Source organism: Pongo pygmaeus, chromosome 15 (assembly GCF_028885625.2).
Source record: "Pongo pygmaeus isolate AG05252 chromosome 15, NHGRI_mPonPyg2-v2.0_pri, whole genome shotgun sequence".
NCBI classification, from domain to species: Eukaryota; Metazoa; Chordata; class Mammalia; order Primates; family Hominidae; genus Pongo; species Pongo pygmaeus.
The window spans coordinates 43668655-43690408 of NC_072388.2; the positions used below are offsets into that span (position 1 = coordinate 43668655).

Below are 21754 nucleotides of genomic sequence, written 5' to 3' on the forward strand. Positions count from 1 at the left end.
TTTATGCTTTCTGTTGTATCACTTTTTGCTTCATGTATTTTGATCCACTGTGATTACGTTTAAATACATTGAGGATAGTTGTGATTTCTGATAAATTGGTCCTTTTGTCATTATTAAGTACCTTTATTGCTGGTAATATTCTTTGTCCTGAAGTCTATGTTAGTAGACTATTTTAGTTTTCTTTTGATAGAAGACTTGCATGGTATGTCTTTCTTTAAATTACAGTGTTACGGAGATGTAATTCACCTACTATATAATTCGTCTATTTAAGACATGCAATTCAATGTTTTTTAGTACACATGGTGTCCAACTTAGGATGGTTCAACTTATGATTTTTCAACCTTACAATGGTGCAAAAGCAGTATGCATTTAGTACAGTAGAAACTCTACTTTCAGTATTCATACAATCATTCTGTTTTTCACTTTCAGTATAATATTCAATAAATTATTCATTATAAAATAGGCTTTGTGGTAGATTATTTGCCCCAGTATAGGATAATGTAAGTGTTCTGAACACGTTTAAGGTAGGCTAGACTAAGCTATGATGTTCAGTAGGTTAGATGTATTGAATGCATTTTTGACTTAAGATATTTTCAACATACAGTGGGTTTATCGGGATGTAACTCCATTGCAAATCAAGGAGCATGAGTATATTCAATGAGTTGTGTAACTGTCATCATAATTTTAGAATATTTTTGTCACCTTAAAAGAAATCTCATACTTATTAGCAGTCATTCCCCATTTCTCAACAATCTTCCCTTCTCCAGCCCTAGGCAGTCTGTCTTCTGTTTCTATGGATTTGCTTATTCTGGACATTTCATATAAAGGTAATCATATGATATGTGGTCTTTTGTGACTGGCTTCTTATACCTACGTTTATGTTAAGGCTTATCCATTTTTTTTTTTTAGTCAAAATGTCAAGGGCTCTTCCACGTTATAGCATTTATCAATACTTCATTCCTTTTTATGGGTGAATACTATTCCATTCATCCATATATGGATATAGCACACATTGTTTATCCGTTCATCAGTTTGGTTTTGTTGTGGACATATGTTTTCAGCTCTCTTGGATGTGTAGGAGTGGAATTGCTGGATCATATGATAACTCTATGTTTAATCTTTTGAAGAACCAGCAGAAAGTTTTTCCAAAGTGCCACCATTTTACATCTCACCAGTAGTGTAAAAGGGTTCAGTTTTTTCACATCCTCACCAATACTGGTGGTTATTTCAGTGGCTATAAACTAGTATCTCACTTGACAAACTTTTGTTTTTTTTCTTTTTTGGAGACAGTCTCGCACTGTCACCCAAGCTGGAGTACAGTGGCGTGATCTCACTGCAACCTCTGCCTCCCAGGTTCAAGCAGTTCTCCTGCCTCAGCCTCCCGAGTAGCTGGGACTATAGGCGTGTGCCACCACGGCCAGCTAATTTTTGTATTTTTAGTAGAGACAGGGTTTCACGATGTTGGCCAGGATGGTCTCCATCTCTTGACCTTGTGATCCGCCCGCCTCGGCCTCCCAAAGTGCTGGGATTACAGGCGTGAGCCACTGGCTCCTGGCCCAACAAAGATTCTTCTTGACTAAACTGTAGACGTGCTTCTCTGAGCCCTATTTTCAATTCAGCCTTGACCTTGGGCCCTGTCCTTGACCTGCCTAACCCAGTCTTAGCAAGGTATCCTGCTAGCTCATCTCCTTCCTTTGATATGTTATCACCCTTGATATCTGATCAAGTTCCTCACCCCCCCCCACCTTTGATGTATAAGTCTTTGGCCTTCCTTTAGCAGGCATCTTATTAGGCCAGTTTTGCAAGAAACTTCCTACTTTTTAATGTCTCCTTTTAGTAATTTTCTATCCACCGACCCCCACCCCCAACTCTGGTTGTGGGCTATAAATCCCTATCTGTCTTTACTGTAGTCAGAGTTGAGAACAGTTGTTCTCCCTTATTGTAGTAGTCATGATCCCTCTTGAATAAAGTCTTTCTTACCATTTTAACAAGTGTGAAAATAATTTTTCTTTAATGCATTGTGGTTTTTGCTTGTATTTCCTGGTATGTCTTCTTAATTAAAAAATATATTTTTTATTAATTTTTAATAAAAAGAGATGGGGTCTTGCTATGTTGCCCAGGCTGGTGTTGACTCCTGGGTTCAAGTAATCCTCCAGCCTCAGTCTTCCAAAGTGCTGGGATTATAGGTATAAGCCACCATGCCCAGCTTATGTCTTTTTAAAGAGCATTTTTCTAGGCAGTACGTGACTCAGTCTTGTCTTTTTTGAGAGCAGGGTCTTGCTCTGTCATCCAGGCTGGAGTGCAATGACGTGATCATGGCTCACTGCAGCCTCGACCTCCCAGGGCTCAAGGCACCTCCCACCTTAGCCTCCCGAGTACCTGGGACTACAAGCCCATGCCACCCCTACCCTGCCACTCAGCTAGTTTTTTGTATTTTTTGTACAGATGAGGTCTCAATTTGTTGCCCAGGTTGGAGTCTTGTCTTATTACCAGTGTAACAGTCTCTGCTTTTTAATCAGGGTATTTGACCATTTAGGTTTAAAGTAGTTATTCACATGGTTGAGTTTAAGCCTCTCATTTTGATAGTGTTTTTCTATTTGTCTTATATTTTCTGTTTCTTTTTCTTCTTTTTGTGCTTGGTATAAGATTGATTGAGAGGTAGGGGGTGTGAGTGTGTATGTGTGCATTTTGGTATTTCATGTATTTCCTTCATTAGCTGTATCTTTTTGTTCCTTTTTTAAAGTGGTTGATCTAGACTTTATAATATTATAATGTGCATCTTTACTGTCTCACAGTATACTTTCAAATAGTATTAGACCACTTTAAGTATAATGTAAGAACCTTACAATATACTTACATTGAACTTACTTACAGTGAGCCAAGATCATGCCACTGCACTCCAGCCTGGGTGACAAAGTGAGACTCTTTCTCAAAAATAAATTAAAAATTAAAAAAATAAAATAGAGTGAGACTCTGCATCTAAAATAAATAGACAGACAGGTTGACCAACCAACCTACCTGTCACTTTGCATGACTCTTTAGTTTCAAAAGGATGATCATCTAAACAGGGGTGTCCAGTCTTTTGCTTCCCTTGCCACATTGGAAGAAGAAGAATTGTCTTGGCCACACATAAAATACACCAACACTAATGATAGCTGATGAGCTAAAACAAAAAAACAAAACAAAAAAAAAAACAAAAGAAAAACCATTCACATATACACAAAAATCTCATAATGTTTTAAGAAAATTTATGAATTTGTGTTAGGCTGCATTTAAAGCTGTCCTGGGCCACATGCGACCTGCAGACCATGGGATGGACAAGCTGGATCTACCACATTGAGTTACCCCTTTATAGCCACGAAAAATATTATGCTATGAATACTGTCATTGCCATAATAATTCCTGCTGGTCTCTAGTTTCTCATTGTCCCATGCGTATTCTCACGGATACTTTGCAGGAAAGAGTTAACATAACGGGGCCCAAGACTGCTGTTCTTAGAAAGTCCTGCTTAGAGAGATTGCCCATTGGTTGACATCTGGGAACTTAGGTTTTGGAAAGATTTCAACTATTCCTCATAAGAGTGGTTCATTTAATCTTCTATGGAGGATGGGTTTTTTGAAAGAGGTTCAAGGTAATTTATCTAGATCTCAACGGGCAAGGAAGCTGTTCAGAAAAAAGTTAACATTGCAGTCCTGAGACTGCTGTCCCTAAAAAAGGCTGCTTGCAAGGTTAGCTCTTCGCTGACATGGGAAACTAGGATTTCAAGAGGATTCCCACTATGCCCTAACTGATAAGATAGTTTACTGTGCCTAAATTGTTTGGGCAAACAATATGGTTTATGCTGGAGGCCTGGTTTCCTTCTGGGAGTCTGGAATTTTGGTATGTCCTAGGCAGACAGTCCCTACATTACCAGCTCCCAGTGAAAACTCTGGACATGAGGCCTCTAATAAGCTTACTTGGTAGACAACATTTCACATATGTTGTCATAACTCATTGCTGAAGGAATTGTGTTCTGTGTGACTCTACTGGGAAAGGACTCTTAAAAGCTTAGATCTGGTTTCCTCTGGTCTTTGACTTGTGCACCTGTTCCCTCGGCTGATTTTGTTTGGTACCCTTCTGCTGTAATAAATTTTAGCTATGAGTAAAACTATATAGGCCAACTCTTAAGAGTCTTCCTAGCAAATATCCAAATCCAGGGGAGATCCTGGGGACCCCCAAGATGGATACTGTGGCTATGGGTTAGCCACAGTTTTTTGCATTTTATGCATTTTGGAAAATGAATGCATAATGAGATTTTTAAATTATGTTTGTATAATAGTTTTTATAGGAAAGTACAAATGAAATTACATTCACCTTTCTTTCACTTTAGAGCTGTAACTGAAGTTCGTGAAGTGACCAGAAAATCAGTCCCTCGTAATTCCTTAGAAAGTGCTGAGTACCTTAAACTCATAACTGGCTTATTAAATGCAAAAGACTTTCGTGATCGTATTAATGGGATTAAGCAGCTTTTATCAGATACTGAAAATAACCAAGACCTTGTTGTTGGAAACATTGTGAAGGTAAGGACTTGTCAAAATTAATTTTAAGGCGGGTATGGTGGCTCACGCCTGTAATCCAAGCACTTTGGGAAGTCAAGGTAGAAGGATCTCTTGAGGCTAGGAGTTCAAAGTTCAAGCCCAGCCTGGGCAACATAGCAAGACCCTGTCTCTACAAAAAAGAAAATAAAAATTTATTTTCATTTGAAATCCATGTCAAATGAAGTTTATCAGTTTAAAAGATTGCCCTAAATCTTAGTGTTTTATATACCTTCTCTCTATATATATACAAATTACACAAATTTAAAATGGAATGTAACTAATAAATTACTTATATACATATCATATATATATAATTCTAAAGTGTTAAAATAAGCTTAGTGAAAAGAATGGATTTTCTAGGTTTTGCTAGGTTAAAAGCATACTAGAGCAACTCAAAGTCACTGAAACAAAGTAAGAAGATAGCTATTTATTAGTCTGAATCCCGCCACAAGATGGTAAGTTCCTTGAAACTGCTATATTCTCAGAGCTCTCAGAACCTGGCATCTAGTAAATATATGTTGAATTAATCAATACATATTTTTAAAAAGCAAAGACAGATAAGAGACTTGATATTGCTTTAGAACAGATAATAAAACTTTCCATATGTGGGTTAGAAATCTCTATATACTGACTTCTGTGTACCTATCTTTAGGAAGACAATAAGCAAAAGAAAGGGAAATATTAATAAATATTCATCATATCAGAGCATAGATTATTTTTGCTTTATCAGAATTTAGTTCAGTTAATTCTATTAGTAATTTATTAATTAAATTTCATTTTAAATTTGTGTAATATGCATTATACTTGGCAAACATATCATAAGTACTCTTTACTTCTCATGGTATTGTCTCAGTTTTCAGAAGAAAAGAACCATATTACCATGTCATGGGAGCCAGAAAGTTATATTTTATGATCTCTATTGAGTAAAAATAAATCTCTTGGGAAGATTATTCTTAACATGAAAAATAATAAATAAGAATCGGAAATTATTAGTGAATAGTCTCAGCTCATAGAGTAGCTCTTCACTCACCTGACATGGTTAAAGGATTGTTTAGCATTCACTTTATTATATCTTGAGTTTATGAAAGTTAAGGATTCTGAAGAGCAAGGAATTATTGTTAAAAGTTTTCAGGTTAAGAGATAATAATACAAGTTTAACTCTGAAATTGCATCTAAAATTTTCATAATAAACCTAAACTGACACTAGGTTAAATCTCCACAGTAAAACTTACAAGTCTACTTCTAGTGTGAAAAGAGATAAAAACAGAAACTTTTCTAAGTTCTTAGAGTTAGCTAAGCTAACCTCCACCTTCCAGAAAACAAGATGTTTATCATGTTTACAGTCAGTCAGTCAGTCATCTGCCTACTGAGCCACATTTTTCAGCCTTTATTAGGATGTCTTTTGGGGTGATTTTTGAGGCCTTCTCTTTTTGTTACAAGAAGATTTGACACTTAGATTTAGTACCCAAATTTTTATAAAGTTCCTGTTATCCAAGTTCAGGCAAAATAGGATATTGTGTATATATTTAAACTGAGTAAAGTAGGAGAAATATTATGACATGCCAAGAGACTTATAAATACAATAGCTATAAAAATTATTTTACTTTAAATAATTTACCAACTTATTTTCAGATTTTTGATGCTTTTAAATCTCGACTTCATGATTCTAATAGTAAAGTAAATCTGGTGGCTCTGGAAACAATGCACAAAATGATTCCTCTACTTAGAGACCACTTATCTCCTATAATCAACATGCTAATTCCAGCAATAGTGGACAACAATCTGAATTCCAAGAATCCAGGCATCTACGCGGCTGCTACGAATGTTGTTCAGGCACTGAGTCAGCATGTAGGTAAGAAATCTTACTTCAGCACTCAAATTATTTTGACTTTCTTTTCATGTTTTCTGATTCCATCCATACTTTTTTTGTAATGCTGAAATCCTAGTTATTCAGTTTTTTAAACTTAATATTATCATAAAACTTTGTATTTTCTCAATGGTTTTAAAATTATTTTTAGTGATTAAATTCTGTTCCATTAAATTGACTTTCTGTTCCCTTATCTTTGACTTTTATTTCTTTTTCTGCCTCAACCTCACATCTGCTAACAAAACTAACTCAATACTTTGGCATGAGATGATCCAGAAATAAAATAAAGAAAAAAATATAAAAATAAGAAAATAATAATAAGTAAACTAACTCAAAATGGATCGTAGAGTTAAATGTACAACTTAAATGTAAAACTTTTAGAAGATAACATGAGAAAATCTTAGGACTTGGTGAAAAGTTTTACATATGGCACTAAAAGCATGATTCTATAATCTCAGCCCTTTGGAGTTGATCTGCCAAGGTGGGCAGATCACCTGAGGTTGGGAGTTCAAGACCATCCTGGCTAATATAGTGAAACCCCATCTCTACTAAAAATACAAAAATTAGCTGGGTGTGGTGGTGCATGCCTGTAATCCCAGCTACTCTGGAAGCTGAGGCAGGAGAATCGCTTGAATCCAGGAGGTAGAGGTTGCAGTGAGCCAAGATTGTACCACTGCACTGCAGCCTGGGCAGCAGAGTGAGACTCTGTATCAAAAAATTTTAAAAAATTAAAAAAAATAGATAAAGAGACAAGCTACAGACTGGGAAAAATATTTTCAAACCACATATTTGACAAAGAACTAATATCTAGAATATGTAAAGAAATCTGAAAGCTCAACAACAACAAAAAAAACTCAAATAAAAAAATAGACAAAAGACCTGAAGAAATATTTAAACCATGAGGCTCTACGGATGGCAAATAAGGGAGGATGTGTGACTGGCCAAATGAGCAAGTGAAAAGATGTTCAACATCACTAGCCATCCGGGAAATGCATATGCAGGTTAAGGCCATGATCACCACACAAGTATTAGAACATCCAAAATAAAAAATAATGACAATACAAAATGCTGACAAGATTACAGAGAAACTACATCTCATACACAGCTGGTGAGAATGTAAATAAAATGGTACAGCCACTCTAGGTTTGGCAGTTTCTTTAAAATCTAAATATACCGTGGAATACTACTTAATAAAAAAGAACAAAATATTAGGAACATGAAACAAATTTGTATAAAAAGATTATTCGGCCAGGCGCGGTGGCTCACACCTGTAATCACAGCACTTTGGGAGGCCAAGGCGGGCAGATCACGAGGTCAGGAGATCGAGACCATCCTGGCTAACATGGTGAAACCCCATCTCTACTAAAAATACAAAAAATTAGCCGGGCGTGGTGGCAGGTGCCTGTAGTCCCAGCTACTCGGGAGGCTGAGGCAGGAGAATGGCGTGAACCTGGGAGGCGGAGCTTGCAGTGAGCCAAGATCACGCCACTGCACTTCAGCCTGGGCAACAGTGCAAGACTCCATCTCAAAAAAAAGAAAAAAAAGATTATTCATCATGTCCACGTGGAATTTATCCCAGGGATGCAAGGATGGTTCAACATATGCAAATTGATGGTTCTTAAGTATTTTTCATCAGGTTTACTATAATACCATAAACCTTGAGTGACACCATCAGACCTATATGAAGTGCCACTAGTGATGCTGGAAGTGCTCCCAATACGCAGGGGAAAGTCATGACATGATAAATTTGAATTGCTTGATATCTGAGTAGCTTGAGGTCTGCAGCTGTGGTTGCCCACCATTTCAGACAGATGACTAATCTTGTAAACAGATGATATAAATTTGCATTATTGACAAATACAATACTGTAAATTTATTTTTCTTCTCTCTCCTAATATTTTCTTTTCTCTAGCTTACTTTTTTGTAAGAATACAGTATATAATACATATAACATCCAAAATATGTGTTCATTGACAGTTTGTGTTATTGGTAAGGTTTCTGATCAACAGTAAGTTATTAGTAGTTAAGTTTGGGGAGTGTGAAAAGTTAAACACGGATTTTCAATTGTACAGAGGTTGGCTCCCCTAACCCCTGTGTTGTCCAAGGGTCGATTGTAGTTATTTAAGATGAAACCTTTGGGTGGAAGGTACACAGGACCTCTATATAATCTTTGTAAATTTCTGTGTTTCTATTATTATTTCAAAATTAAAACTTAAGAAAAAAATTCAGTAAATGTAAAAACTGCTTCCCTTTTTCTGTTTTGTTTTGTTTTGTTTTGTTGTTGTTGTTGTTGTCGTTTTGAGACGGAGTCTCACTCTGTCACCAGGCTGGAGTGCAATGGCATGATCTCGGCTCACTGCAACTTCCGACTCCCTGGTTAAAGCGATTCTCCTGCCTCAGCCTCCCAAGTAGCTGGGATTACACGCACGCACCACCACGCCCAGCTAATTTTTTGTATTTTTAGTAGAGACGGGGTTTCACCATGTTAGCCAGGATGGTCTCAAACTCCTGACCTCGTGATCTGCCCACCTCGGCCTCCCAAAGTGCTGGGATTACAGGCATGAGCCACCACACCCGGCTGCTTTTTCTGTTTTTTGATAAAACTATGTTATCATTTGAAATAAGATGCCTAGGAGATTCAGGCAGTTTTTTTTTTTTTTTTGAATACCACATGATAGCTCCTTTAAAACTGTGTGAGATATTTTTAGTTCTCATTTGCTTTAAGAATATTACTCTGTTAAGATTTTGTTTGGTTTGTTGGTTTTTAGAGACAGAGTGTCACTCTCACGCAGGTTGGGGTTCAGTGGCACAATCATAGCTCACTGCAGCCTCAGACTCCTGGGCTCAAGTGATCCTCTTACCTCAGCCTCCCAAGTAGCTGGAATTACAGGTGCTAGCCACCATGCAAAGTTTTATAGAAAATTTTAAATAGTGATTATGTAGATTTTTAAAGTGTTATACATTTGCATCCTAGAAGTGATTTTTTTTTTCTTTTCAATGCTATGTAATGGAAAGTAACTAAGAGCTCATTACTCTTTAAACATGTGTCTCTGTGTTCTTTTTGTTTAGACAATTACTTACTTCTACAGCCATTTTGTACAAAAGCTCAGTTTTTAAATGGAAAAGCAAAACAGGATATGACGGAAAAGCTTGCTGGTAAATACTTTGTAATTTCTAAAGAAATATTTTATTAACTAAGGATAAACTGATAAACTATTTCAATTTAATTTTAGGATAGCTACCAACTTAATATAACTACCCACAAAGTAGAAATAATTGTGTAATGATCCACAAGAGAACCTTTTAAGACTTTTTACCCCATACATTATTGTCAAAAGAATTTTATCCTTTTTTTTCCAGTAAATGTTCAGTCTTCCTATTAGTGTAACCAAATGCAGGTTCAGCCAGTCACCACTTGGAAAATTGAATAACAAGGATGAGGTCCAGTGGAAGGAAAGTGACTTTACTTTCCAAAGTTAGCAGTTGGCAAGTGGTTCAGACTCTGCCTTAACAAAACTGCTTCAAAATTCTCAGGCAAAATGCTAGGGTTTAAGAAGGAGCAGGTTTGCATAGAGGGCATGCAGTGGGCCAGGCAGTACAGTTCTACATGATTTGTTCCTATGACTTACCTTGAGTTATTGCCCCATATGGTGAGTGGTCCAGTGCTGTCTCAGGCCGGACTGGGTTGTAAATTAGCACCACAGCCTTGAAGTAATCTCCTGGTTAGAGAGAATTCCATAGATATCTGAATTGTCTCAAGACAGGGTCTCTGGAAACTGTTTTTTTTTTTTTTTTTTTTAATGTTTGAGACAGAGTCTCGCTCTGTTGCCTAGGCTGGAGTGCAGTGGCGCAATATCAGCTAACTGCAACCTCCGCCTCCTGGGTTCAAGTGGTTCTCCTGCGTCAGCCTCCTGAGTAGCTGGGACTACAGGTGCCTGCTACCACGCCTGGCTAGTTTTTTTTATTTTTAGTAGAGATGGGGCTTCACCATATTGGCCAGGCTGGTCTTGAACTTCTGACCTCAAGTGATCCACCCACCTCAGCCTCTCAAAGTGCTAGAATTTCAGACGTGAGCCACTGCACCCAGCCCAGTCTCTGGAACTTCTAGGCAAACATAATTAGATAGGCTAGCAATGCAAAGGAGTACCTAGTAGAAAGAAGGAAAGCAAAATTTATTATTTCATTACTAAAACGTGAATACAAAGGGCCACAAAAGGAGAAGAAAAAAAGCTCTTAAAAATAGGGTACTTGGTTACATTAGTAGAAATAATACGGGAAAACTAAAAAGACATTAAAATCAAATTTTGGTTCTTATAGAAAACTGCTATTTCAAAATCATGTTTGATAAAAGGTCCATGGGTTAAAACTGTGTACATTTTTGTTTCACTACATTTGGAAAACATCGAGATGAATTTGGGTTCATTTTCTCTCCTTACGACTTTTGCATGAACTAATTGTTCTATATGGGATTCTAATACCATACTTGAAGATCCCAATCTTTGAGAGAAAGGTTTCTTACATTGCTTCTTTTAAGAAGACTAACTTTTTAGGACAAATTACATAAGGAAGAAGCTTAGTATATTTTAGTTGCTTTTTATTTAGCAGAGCTTGGGCTTATTTATTAAGAAAAAACCCTCACTGTTTTTTATATTTTTATGTTTCAGATATTGTTATGGAACTTTATCAAAGGAAGCCGCATGCCACAGAGCAGAAAGTGTTGGTTGTTTTATGGCATCTCTTAGGAAATATGACAAATAGTGGCTCTCTGCCTGGAGCTGGTGGAAATATACGAACAGCCACAGCTAAATTATCAAAAGCACTCTTTGCACAGATGGGTCAGAATCTGTTAAATCAGGCTGCATCTCAACCACCACATATCAAAAAGAGTTTGGAGGAATTACTCGATATGACAATTTTAAATGAATTATGAATCTTTGATAAAATACTGTATGATGAACAAAAGCGTTTACATGATGACAAATGGAACTTTCTAAAAGTTACGTTATCAGTGCCTGCACTTCACATCCAGCAAATTAAGTCAATGGCTATTTTTATTTGCAGCCTATGAGTACACATCTGTCCTATATCAACCTTACCACTTATATTCATCACATAAATACCTAAAATATATCATTCATGAATAATTCATGAAATCTGAGTCACATGGGATGAATTCAATTTTAATATTTTTGAGAAAAGTCCTGCTCATTTGCACTATTCTATAGAAACTACAATTTGTTGCCCTATATGTACAATTAGAATTGTAATTAAAAATATACTTTTTATTGTGTAATCATGTTCTGGTATGTCTCATTTCTCAGCCTTATTTTATAACATGGAAGTCATTGAACTATGTTATCAGAAACTAAGTTTGTATATTATTTGTGAAAAACATGTATTTCTGAATCAGTCCGCTAATATGATTGTGCAGTATTAGCTTGCTTTTGCTGCTGTGTTAATGTCATATATTTGCTTACCTTTTGGGTTTAATTATCTACATAATTGTGAAATTTAACAAGTTATAATAAAGCATGACAACCAAAGTTTTAGAAAACAAACTTTTAAATGCACGTTTAAAAAACGTGTTGAATGTAACCCCCCTATTTTTGTGTGCAAACACTAAATTTTATTTGTTTATGTTTTGACCTTTATAAAGGTGTTATTTTGCTGCCCAGTTGTGTAATTCTCAAAAATAGTGCCAGGTCTTCTATAGCTTTTTTCAGAATTCATGGGCTTACAAGTACTGTATGCATCTTTAAAAAGAAAAGGAATGTTATAAAATAAAAGGATTTATTTCTTTAGATGTGTGAGAGGTGTCCTATTTTTCCAACTTCCATACATGTTAAAATGGAAAAAAATATATATATATAGTAGTATCGAGCTATCCCTTTCACTTGGTCTACTTATTATGATATTGGCCTGCAGATAGACCCGGGTTATCATTCTAACTTGGTAGGAAATTAGCTGTCTGACCTCAGACAAGTCACTTACCAGGTCTGGGCCTCAGTTTCCTCATGTCTAAAATGTAAGAGCTAGACTAGATGATTTTAAAGGTCCTATCCTGTTCTAAAATTCTGTGATTCTATGTTCATTATTTTTTACTTCTGAGTCACTGACCAGTTTTCTAATGTATTTGGCTGTTTTTAAAATTGTGATTTTAAAAAATTTATCCTGGCTGGGCGCGATGGCTAAAGCCTGTAATCCCAGCATTTTGGGAGGCTGAGGTGGGCAGATCACGAGGTCAGGAGTTTGAGACCAGCCTGGCCAATATGGTGAAACCCTGTCTCTACTAAAAACACAAAAATAGCCAGGCATGGTGGCGGGTGCCTGTAATCCCAGCTACTCGGGAGGCTGAGGCAGGAGAATTGCTTGAACCCGGGAGGTGGAGGTTGTATTGAGCCAGAGATCGTACCATTGCACTCCAACCTGGGCAACAGTGAGATTCCGACTCAAAAAAAAAGCCAGGCGTGGTGGCTCATGCCTGTAATCCCAGCACTTTGGGAGGCCAAGGCTGGTGGATCATCTGAGGTCGGGAGTTCAAGACCAGCCTGACCAACATGGTGAAACCCCATCTCTACTAAAAATACAAAAATTAGCCGGGCATGGTGGCACATGCCTGTAATCCCAGCTACTCGGAGGCTGAGGCAGGAGAATCGCTTGAAACCGGGAGGCGGCGGTTGTGGTGAGCTGAGACTGTACCACTGCACTCCAGCCTGGGGGACAAGAGCAAAACTCCATCTCCAAAAAAAAAAAAAAAAAGTTTATTCTTAGCTTCTGAGAAAAAAAAAAGGGTGAGGAGGTTGTTTCTACTTCAAGCTAAGCTAAAAGAAGAGTAAAGAATTGGCTACTTTTTCTATTTATATAAACTTTTATATAATTATATACTTTTAAAATACCTTATATTTTCTTCTAAGTGTATTTTATTACAGTCCTCTAGTTTGGTGTACTTTATGTATAGGGCCATAGAGTAAATATTTTTGGATTTGTAAGACCTTATTTTATTTATGTATCTATTTTGAGATGGAGTCTTGCTCTTGACACCCAGGCTGGACTGCAATGGCACGATCTCGGCTCACTTTAACCTCCCCCTCCCAGGTTCAGGCAATTCTCCTGCCTCAGCCTCCTGAGTAGCTGGGATTACAGGCGCCCGTCACCACGCCCAGCTAATTTTTGTACTTTTAGTAGAGACGGGGTTTCGCCATGTTGTCCAGGCTGGTCTCAAACTCCTGACCTCAGGTGATCTGCCCGCCTCAGCCTCCCAAAGTGCTGGGATTACAGGCGTGAGCCACTGTGCCCGGCCTATTTTTTACACTTAAAAAATGTAAAAAAATATTCTTAGCTCAGGTCATAGAAACATAGGCCTCTGTTATACTCGTTTGATCTCAGTTGTAAACTCTGAAATCATTATTACATTTTGCTTCAACCCTACTTGATATGCATCATTGATACAATAGTTACAGATTTTAAGTTTTATTAATTATGACTTCTGCCTTTGTATCATTGCACTTGTGCTAGCTAAATTTGCATCAATAGATTGTTAGATATGTCGAAGGTAGATTTTACATTTTAAAGGATAAAGAAGACCATTACTTCATGTATAAGCCTAATTCCTTAGTTTGAATTTTGCACTGAAAAAAAAGCACAATATTCTGATCAGTCTAGGGAGAAAAAAAGTACAGTAAATATAATCATTAATAATGTGGCAGCTTTATTCTACATAATATGTGAGCTACCTTTTATTATAAAGAAAATAGCCATTAATGTAACAAAAGGGTCTCAAGCCTAAAGAGTTTCTGTATTTTAGTAACTTCTTGATAATTGAGCACTCAGAAGTCTAGCACTGTTATGAAGAACCATTATCAACCCAGAGGTCAACAAAGAAACAGAGACTGATCACTGATTGAAATAACTAAAGAAAAGCTGAAGGCCCGAATAAACAAATGCATTTACTTGGAATAAACGAATGTCGTTTACTAGCAATGATAATTATAAAAGTCTAACGTCACCCAGCAATGCAACAACAAAAAATGTTAAATGATGTATTTACCCAATGGAATGCATATCATATAGTCATTAAAAATGATGCCAAATACATGTTAAAGGAAAAATGTGACTACAAAATAAGTACAGTATCTCCATCAATATATGTGCACATAGAAAACAGAAGTAGTAGTATATATATACCAACATCTTAATGGTGGTAATCTCTGGGCAGTGAAGTTATTTTAATTTTTTTCAATGTACTCTTCTGTAATTTCTATTTTTTCAGAAATGAACAAGACATATTGCTTATAGTAAAATTTAAATTACAATAAGTGAAGAGAATCTGAAAAGTAATTTGGAGAAGAAAAAATATATAGCAAAGAAGAGAGCAGTGAACATCACAATAGTGCTAAGGGAGGTACACAGTGATGTGACTCAAAGGGAGATGACTGAGGGAGGCAAGTATTATTCAGATAAAGAGCATAAGACTTTGATTCAGAAAGCGTGAATTTGGGAACACAGTTTTATAATTACCTGCTAAACCTTACATCCTGGGATTATTGTGAAGTCCAAAATTTAAAAGGGATTATGTATAAGAAAGCATTTGTAGGGCTGGGCATGGTGGCTCACGCCTGTAATCCCAACGCTTTGGGAGGCCAAGGCAGGCAGATCACCTGAGGTCAGGAGTTCGAGACCAGCCTGGGCAACATGCTGAAACTGCGTCTCTACTGAAAATACAAAAATTAGCCAGACATGATAGCAGACACCTGTGATCCCAGCTACTTGGGAGACTGAGGCAGGAGAATCGCTTGAACCCAGGAGGTGGAGGTTGCAGTGAGCCAAGACCGCGCCATTGCACTGCAGCCTGGGTGACAAGCGAGACTCCGTCTCAAAAAAAAAAAAGCATTTGTAAACCTCAAATGCTATATAAAGGTAGCATTCCCAACAGAAGGAAGACCCAACTGGCATGAGCAAAAAGGAATTATTTTATTGTGTATATTTATGAGGTACAACTTAATGTTTTTATACATTGTGGATCATTAAGTTAATTAACATATCCATCACCTTACAGACCTAACTTTTTTTTTTTATGGTGATCACATTAAAATCCACTCTCATAGCAATTTTCAAATACACATTATTATAAACTATAGTCATCTTGTTATACAGTAGGTTTTCAGAACTTATTCCTCTTTTCTTTATTTTATTTTTAAATTATTTTTTGAGACGGAGTCTCACTCTGTCACCCAGGCTGGAGTGCAGTGGCACAATCTCGGCTCACTGCAACCTCTGCCTCTGGGTTCAAGCAATTCTCTTGCCTCAGCCTCCCAAGTAGCTGGGACTACAGGCACGTGCCACCACACCTGGCTAATTTTTTGTATTTTTAGTGGAGATGGGGTTTCACCACATTGGCCAGGCTGGTCTCGAACTCCTGACCTCAGGTGATCTGCCTAACTCAGCCTCCCAAATTGCTGAGATTAGAGGCATGAGCTACCACGCCTGGCCTTCTTTTTTTTTATTTTTAAAAATAGTCTTAGAGATGGGATCTTGCTATGTTGCTCAGGTTGGACTTGAACTCTTGGGCTCAAGGGATCCTCCCACCTCAGCCTACCAAAACTGCTGAAATTACAGGCATGATCCACCTTGCCCGGCCATAATTCTTCCTTTCTAAATGAAACTTTGGACCCTTTACCCATTCTTTTTTCCACTTCCCCACCCCAAGCCTGCCAGCTCCTGCAAACCACCATCCTATTTTCTACTTCTTGGAGTTCAACTTTCTTAGATTCCACATATAAGTGAGATCATGTATTATTTTTCTTTCTGTGCCTCGCTTATTTCACTCAACATAATGTCCTCCAGGTTTATTCATGTTGTTGCAAATGACGGGATTTCCTTTTTTAAGACTAGTATTTCACAGTGTCTATATACTGCATTTTCTTCATTCATCCACTGATGAACACTTGATCAAGACTTTGAGGCACTCATCTCTATGATTCCCTCAAGGAATTGTGTTGCCCTTTATTTCATATTTTCATAAGAGATATTTGATAAGAAAGGTTCCCTGAGTTTTATTATAGCTTCTAAAGCTGTTGTATCACTTGGAATGCTTTTGCCTGAATAGCAAACTGAACTAACAGTAGCTTAAATCAATTGCTATGTTATTTGTCTCATACTACAAGAAGTGTAAAAGCATTGGCTAAGCATTATGCCAATGGCTTGATGGTATCAGAGCTGATTATAAGACGGCAGCTTCCTCTCCAAATATCATAATTGTGCTTCAGACAGAAAAAAAAGTAAAATGGATAACAAGCACAGGTGTTTCTCTAGTGAAGCTTTGCTTTTTTATTTAGGAAAGAAGCCCCTTCCTATGTACTTCTACCTACATCTCATTGGCCACCCTTAGGTTCAAAGGAGGCTAGGAAATTGAGTATTTCGTTTCCCAGTCTCAATAGTACAGGAAGATAATAGAGAAGATAGTGGGCATGGATATAACTAAACTGACCTACAATATCTGCCATATTCCATAAGCCCCACTCTGTCTGATGAACCACAGTGGCATTCTATGCCCCAGGAATTGGTATTAATTCAGGTCCAATGTTTAATAAATTCCAAGAAGCCAGCATATTTTCTGTTTCCTGGTGTGAAGTTACCCTAATAAGTAGCCATAAGTCTCTGAGGGAATAAGAGGAATGTGCAGAGTGGTATTACTATGGCGCTCTTCTTTAAGGTTATCCAGAAACAGGAGTAACATTGATAACTCTCAGGAAGACTGAATTGAGGAGATATTAATACCATTTGAACTAAATTTGAAAGATCAAGTAGTAAAGAGGAAACAAGCTTCATGTTGTGTTTGGATTTAAATCTCCTGGAGCTACAGTTTTAACTTTACTTGCTTTACCAGTAAGGAGAAACACTAAATACAGGAGTCTGAATGTTTCCAACAGAAGAGTCACCGCAATTTATTTAGTGATGGATTATTTATAATGTAAACAAAGTTCATTCCCTAGAGCAATATATTCTGTAAATTAAATGATCCACAAGGTATTTACACTTTTTCATGGCATGTTAACGTTTTGAAGAGAATAAACAGGAATCACACTGAACAGCTCAGAAATTGTGATTAACACTGGGTATCACAAGATACATTTTGCTCTTATATCAATCAGGACCCAGAAGGAAATAGACAGCAAATCAAAATGGGCATAATTTGGGAAGTGGTTAATAAGGGAGTATTTATAAAGGCATGGCTTAGGGAAACATGGAACCTAGAATGAAGTTATATTGAGAGGGTTACCTTCATCAGAGCTGAGATCCCCCACATGGAGGGAGCTGGAGGAATAAATACCCTGACCTCACTCCTCAATTCCATTCTGCCAGGACTTTCTCTTGGCCATACTCAACCAGAAACCAGGAAGCAAGAGAACCTATTGATATGGTCTATAAGGGTCAATCTCCAAAGAATGGAGCAGGGTGGATAAGGACAGACAGTTGATCTGGAGGGGCAAATGGAAGAAATACATGAATAAATAATATCATTTCCCATTTGTCTGACTTCTTTGTTCTGTTTCTGAGATCACATGACTTTAAATATTGTTTTTTAGAACCCACTGAGAGGTGACAGCGTGCTGGCAGTCCTCACGGCCCTCGCTCGCTCTCGGTGCCTCCTCTGCCTGGGCTCCCACTTTGGCGGCACTTGAGGAGCCCTTCAGCCCACCGCTGCACGGTGGGAGCCCCTTTCTGGGCTGGCCAAGGCCGGAGCCGGCTCCCTCAGCTTGCAGGGAGATGTAGAGGGAGAGGCGCGAGCGGGAACTGGGGCTGCGCCCGGCGCTTGCGGGCTAGCTGGAGTTCCGGGTGGGCGTGGGCTTGGCGGGCCCTGCACTCGGAGCAGCCGCCGGGTCCTTCTGGCCCCGGGCAATGAGGGGCTTAGCACCCGGGCCAGTGACTGCGGAGGGTGTACTGGGTTCCCCAGCAGTGCCAGCCCACCGGCGCTGTGCTCGATTTCTCGCCAGGCCTTAGCTGCCTTCCCGCGGGGCAGGGCTCGGGACCTGCAGCCCGCCATGCCTGAGCCTCCCACCCGCTCCGTGGGCTCCTGTGCGGCGGAGCCTCCCCGATGAGCGACGCCCCTGCTCCGTGTCGCCCCCTGCTCCACGGCGCCCAGTCCCATCCACCACCCAACCGCTGAGGAGTCTGGGCCCAGGGCGCGGGACTGGCAGGCAGCTCCACCTGCAGCCCCAGTTCGGGATCCACTGGGTGAAGCCAGCTGGGCTCCTGAGTCTGGTGGGGATGTGGAGAACCTTTATGTCTAGCTCAGCGATTGTAAATACACCATTCAGCACTCTGTGTCTAGCTCAGGGTTTGTGAATGCACCAATCGACACTCTGTATCTAGCTACTCTGGTGGGGCCTTGGAGAACCTTTATGTCTAGCTCAGGGATTGTAAATACACCAATCGGCACTCTGTATCTAGCTCAAGGTTTGTAAACACACCAATCAGCACCCTGTGTCTAGCTCAGGGTTTGTGAATGCACCAGTGGACACTCTGTATCTAGCTACTCTGGTGGGGACTTGGAGAACCTTTGTGTCCACACTCTGTATCTAGCTAATCTAGTGGGGAGGTGGAGAACCTTTGTGTCTAGTTCAGGGATTATAAACGCACCAATCAGCGCCCTGTCAAAACAGACCACTCAGCTCTACCAATCAGCAGGATGTGGGTGGGGCCAGATAAGAGAATAAAAGCAGGCTGCAGGAGCCAGCAGTGGCAACCTGCTTGGGTTCCCTTCCACAGCGTGGAAGCTTTGTTGTTTTGCTCTTTGCAATAAATCTTGCTACTGCTCACTCTTTGGGTCCACACTGCTTTTATGAGCTGTAACACTCACTGTGAAGGTGTGCAACTTCACTCCTGAAGCCAGCGAGACCACCAGCCCACCGGGAGGAACGAACAAGTCCAGACACGCCACTTTAAGAGCTGTAAAACTCACCGCGAGGGTCCGCGGCTTCATTCTTGAAGTCAGTGAGACCAAGAACCCACCAATTCCGGACACACCACTACCCTCTAAACTACAGTATTTGGTATAATATCTTTTTTCTTCCCAAAGTTTATAATTGCGATACACAATTTTTAAAGTCAACTAAGACTAAATCAATTTTTTTTTTTTTGTTTTTTGTTTTTGTTTTGAGATGGAGCCTCACTCTGTCTCCCAGGCTAGAGTGCAGTGGCACCATTTTGGCTCACTGCAACCTCTGCCTCCCGGGTTCAATTGATTCTCCTGCCTCAGCCTCCTGAGTAGCTGGGATTACAGGCGTGCGCCACCACACCCAGCTAATTTTTGTATTTTTAGTAGAGATGGGGTTTCACCATGTTGGTCATGCTGGTCTCGAACTCCTGACTTCATGATCTCCCCGCCTCGGCCTCCCAAAGTGCTGGGATTACAGGCATGAGCCACCAAGCCCTGCAGGCTAAATCGGTGTTTAAGATAACGTATGTTTCTGCCAGCGGGGATCACATTTTAGGCAAAGAGAAGAGCCCACTTAAAGGTTTTGACACATAAAAGGGCTGTGGGAACAGTAGGTTCTGTGGAGTTACGGGGAGGCAGAAACAGTGAGAAGGCTGGCATGATTATGAAAACACTGTATTTTCCATTCTAAAAGTTTAGGATTTCTTAAAAAAAAAAAAAAAAAAAGTGAAGGAGGAAACCAGTGGAGGTTTTTAAGCAGGGGAGTGAGAGCAATAGCACCGGCTTGAAAGGTAAAATGTAAAAACTAGAGATAAAGGAAAACAATGAATCCACAGTGAATAAAGTTGAAGATGCAAGTAGATTTTTACAAAATGGCTATTTCAGTGAATGACATCTCAGAGATAATCTTATTTACTGATAAAGAAATTGAGGCCACCTTAGAAAGACCAAAGAACCAGAAAAGGAGTGAAGGTCATGCCAGACAGTCCCTGCATAACAGTGCCAGCAGCAAACTCTGGTCTGTCTTCCCAACGCACCACTCCCTTGACTATTCTTCCCATAGTAAACATTTAAAAGCTGCTGTTTAAACCTGTGAAACAAACAAACAAAAAACATGGCCACACTGTCAGAGAATCCCAAAAAGTTAGCTTGGAAAGTAGAAGAGGCAAATGGAAAGGGAAAGCTACTACTACGTGCAGTGTGATGCAAGTAAAAGGTAGGAAAAAAGACTGAATTTGATATTTTGAAGGAAAGGTGCTGGTGAGAGGATTTATGATTAACCTGTGTTGTGACAAGAAACATCGTCTTGTAAATAATTATTTCCAGAGGAGACAGATTTCAGATGAGGAACTTGGAGCCCAGTAGTAATACTAATGCACCTGGAACAAGAGATTACATGCTAAGTGACGGGTGAATGCGGGGGCACAAATGTAACAAAATCTTAAAGGGAGAGAGGCCAGATTTGAAAGAAATTTTTTTTTATTAAAGTGGAGATGGTGGTACAACTGAAGAGGACTGCTAAGAATGTTAACACACAACCCCCCCTCAATTTGTCCAGAGGATAACATAGCCCTTTAGATACAAAGATTTTTTTTTTGCTTGGCCAACTTTAGTCAGGTTTCTGAATCTTCTGCTAGGCTCTTCTGTACACTTTCTTTGTAAAATCCAGTTTAAGCAAAGAACTTTGCTAAGTCAGATTAGCAATAAACCCCTATCCTTGATAGCTGATCATCCTCAATATCTGATCAGGTTCTTCAGTCTCCACCATCCCCCAGGTGATGCCTCATTATCTTGGCCTGTCTTCAGCAAAAATCCTATTAGGTGGGTTTAGCCAAAATCCCCCTTACCCTGATGTTTCCTCTTAGTAATTATACATTCACTTACCACTGCTCCTTGGCTATAAATCTCCACTTGCCCATGCTGTATGAGGAGCTGAGCCCAATATCTCTTTCCCCACTGCAAGTCTCCATTGCAGTCAGTGGTCCCTATACCTGTTGCGATGGTCCTGAATAAAGCCTTTCTTTTTTGTGCTTTAACAAGTGTCACTAAATACTTTTTTCTTTAACAATAGCCCGTTCTCCAAACCCCTAAGTCCACAATTGTTTAGTTTTCAGGAAACCTGAGTGGGCCCAGGGTCCATACCATCGTGAGATTTGTGGGTTTAAGGCTGAATTTCTGCCCGTTTTTAGGTAAATGTTTTAGTGTGAAAGCTTGAACAATTGTAGGGAAAACCTTAGATTTGCCCCCAAAAATGACATTTTGCCGTTTTTGGAGGGGAGGGGTCAGGGCGCTGTGTTTAAGATCAGGCGTGTGAAAGCCCCTAAACACCCTCCTTTCCTTTGGGAAGTCCCTATGGAGGGAAAAGCAGGTAGG

The 21754-nt window shown here is 39.1% G+C and overlaps 1 protein-coding gene across 5 annotated transcripts in view; it reads left to right on the top strand.

Moving 5' to 3' along the window:
* TOGARAM1 (TOG array regulator of axonemal microtubules 1) overlaps window positions 1-12245 on the top strand; it is a 116943-nt gene extending 104698 nt beyond the window's left edge. For 3 of the 5 annotated variants that reach the window (XM_054449148.2, XM_054449150.2, XM_063651579.1), the window contains 4 exons: window positions 4370-4559; window positions 6210-6429; window positions 9514-9600; window positions 11109-12245. In XM_054449148.2, the coding sequence (XP_054305123.2) occupies window positions 4370-4559; window positions 6210-6429; window positions 9514-9600; window positions 11109-11374 (763 nt within the window). In that variant the 3' untranslated portion in view covers window positions 11375-12245. The remainder of the gene's footprint in view (window positions 1-4369; window positions 4560-6209; window positions 6430-9513; window positions 9601-11108) is intronic. The other 2 variants (XM_063651580.1, XM_054449149.2) reach the window with 2 other exon arrangements.
* Window positions 12246-21754: the final 9509 nt, after the last annotated feature.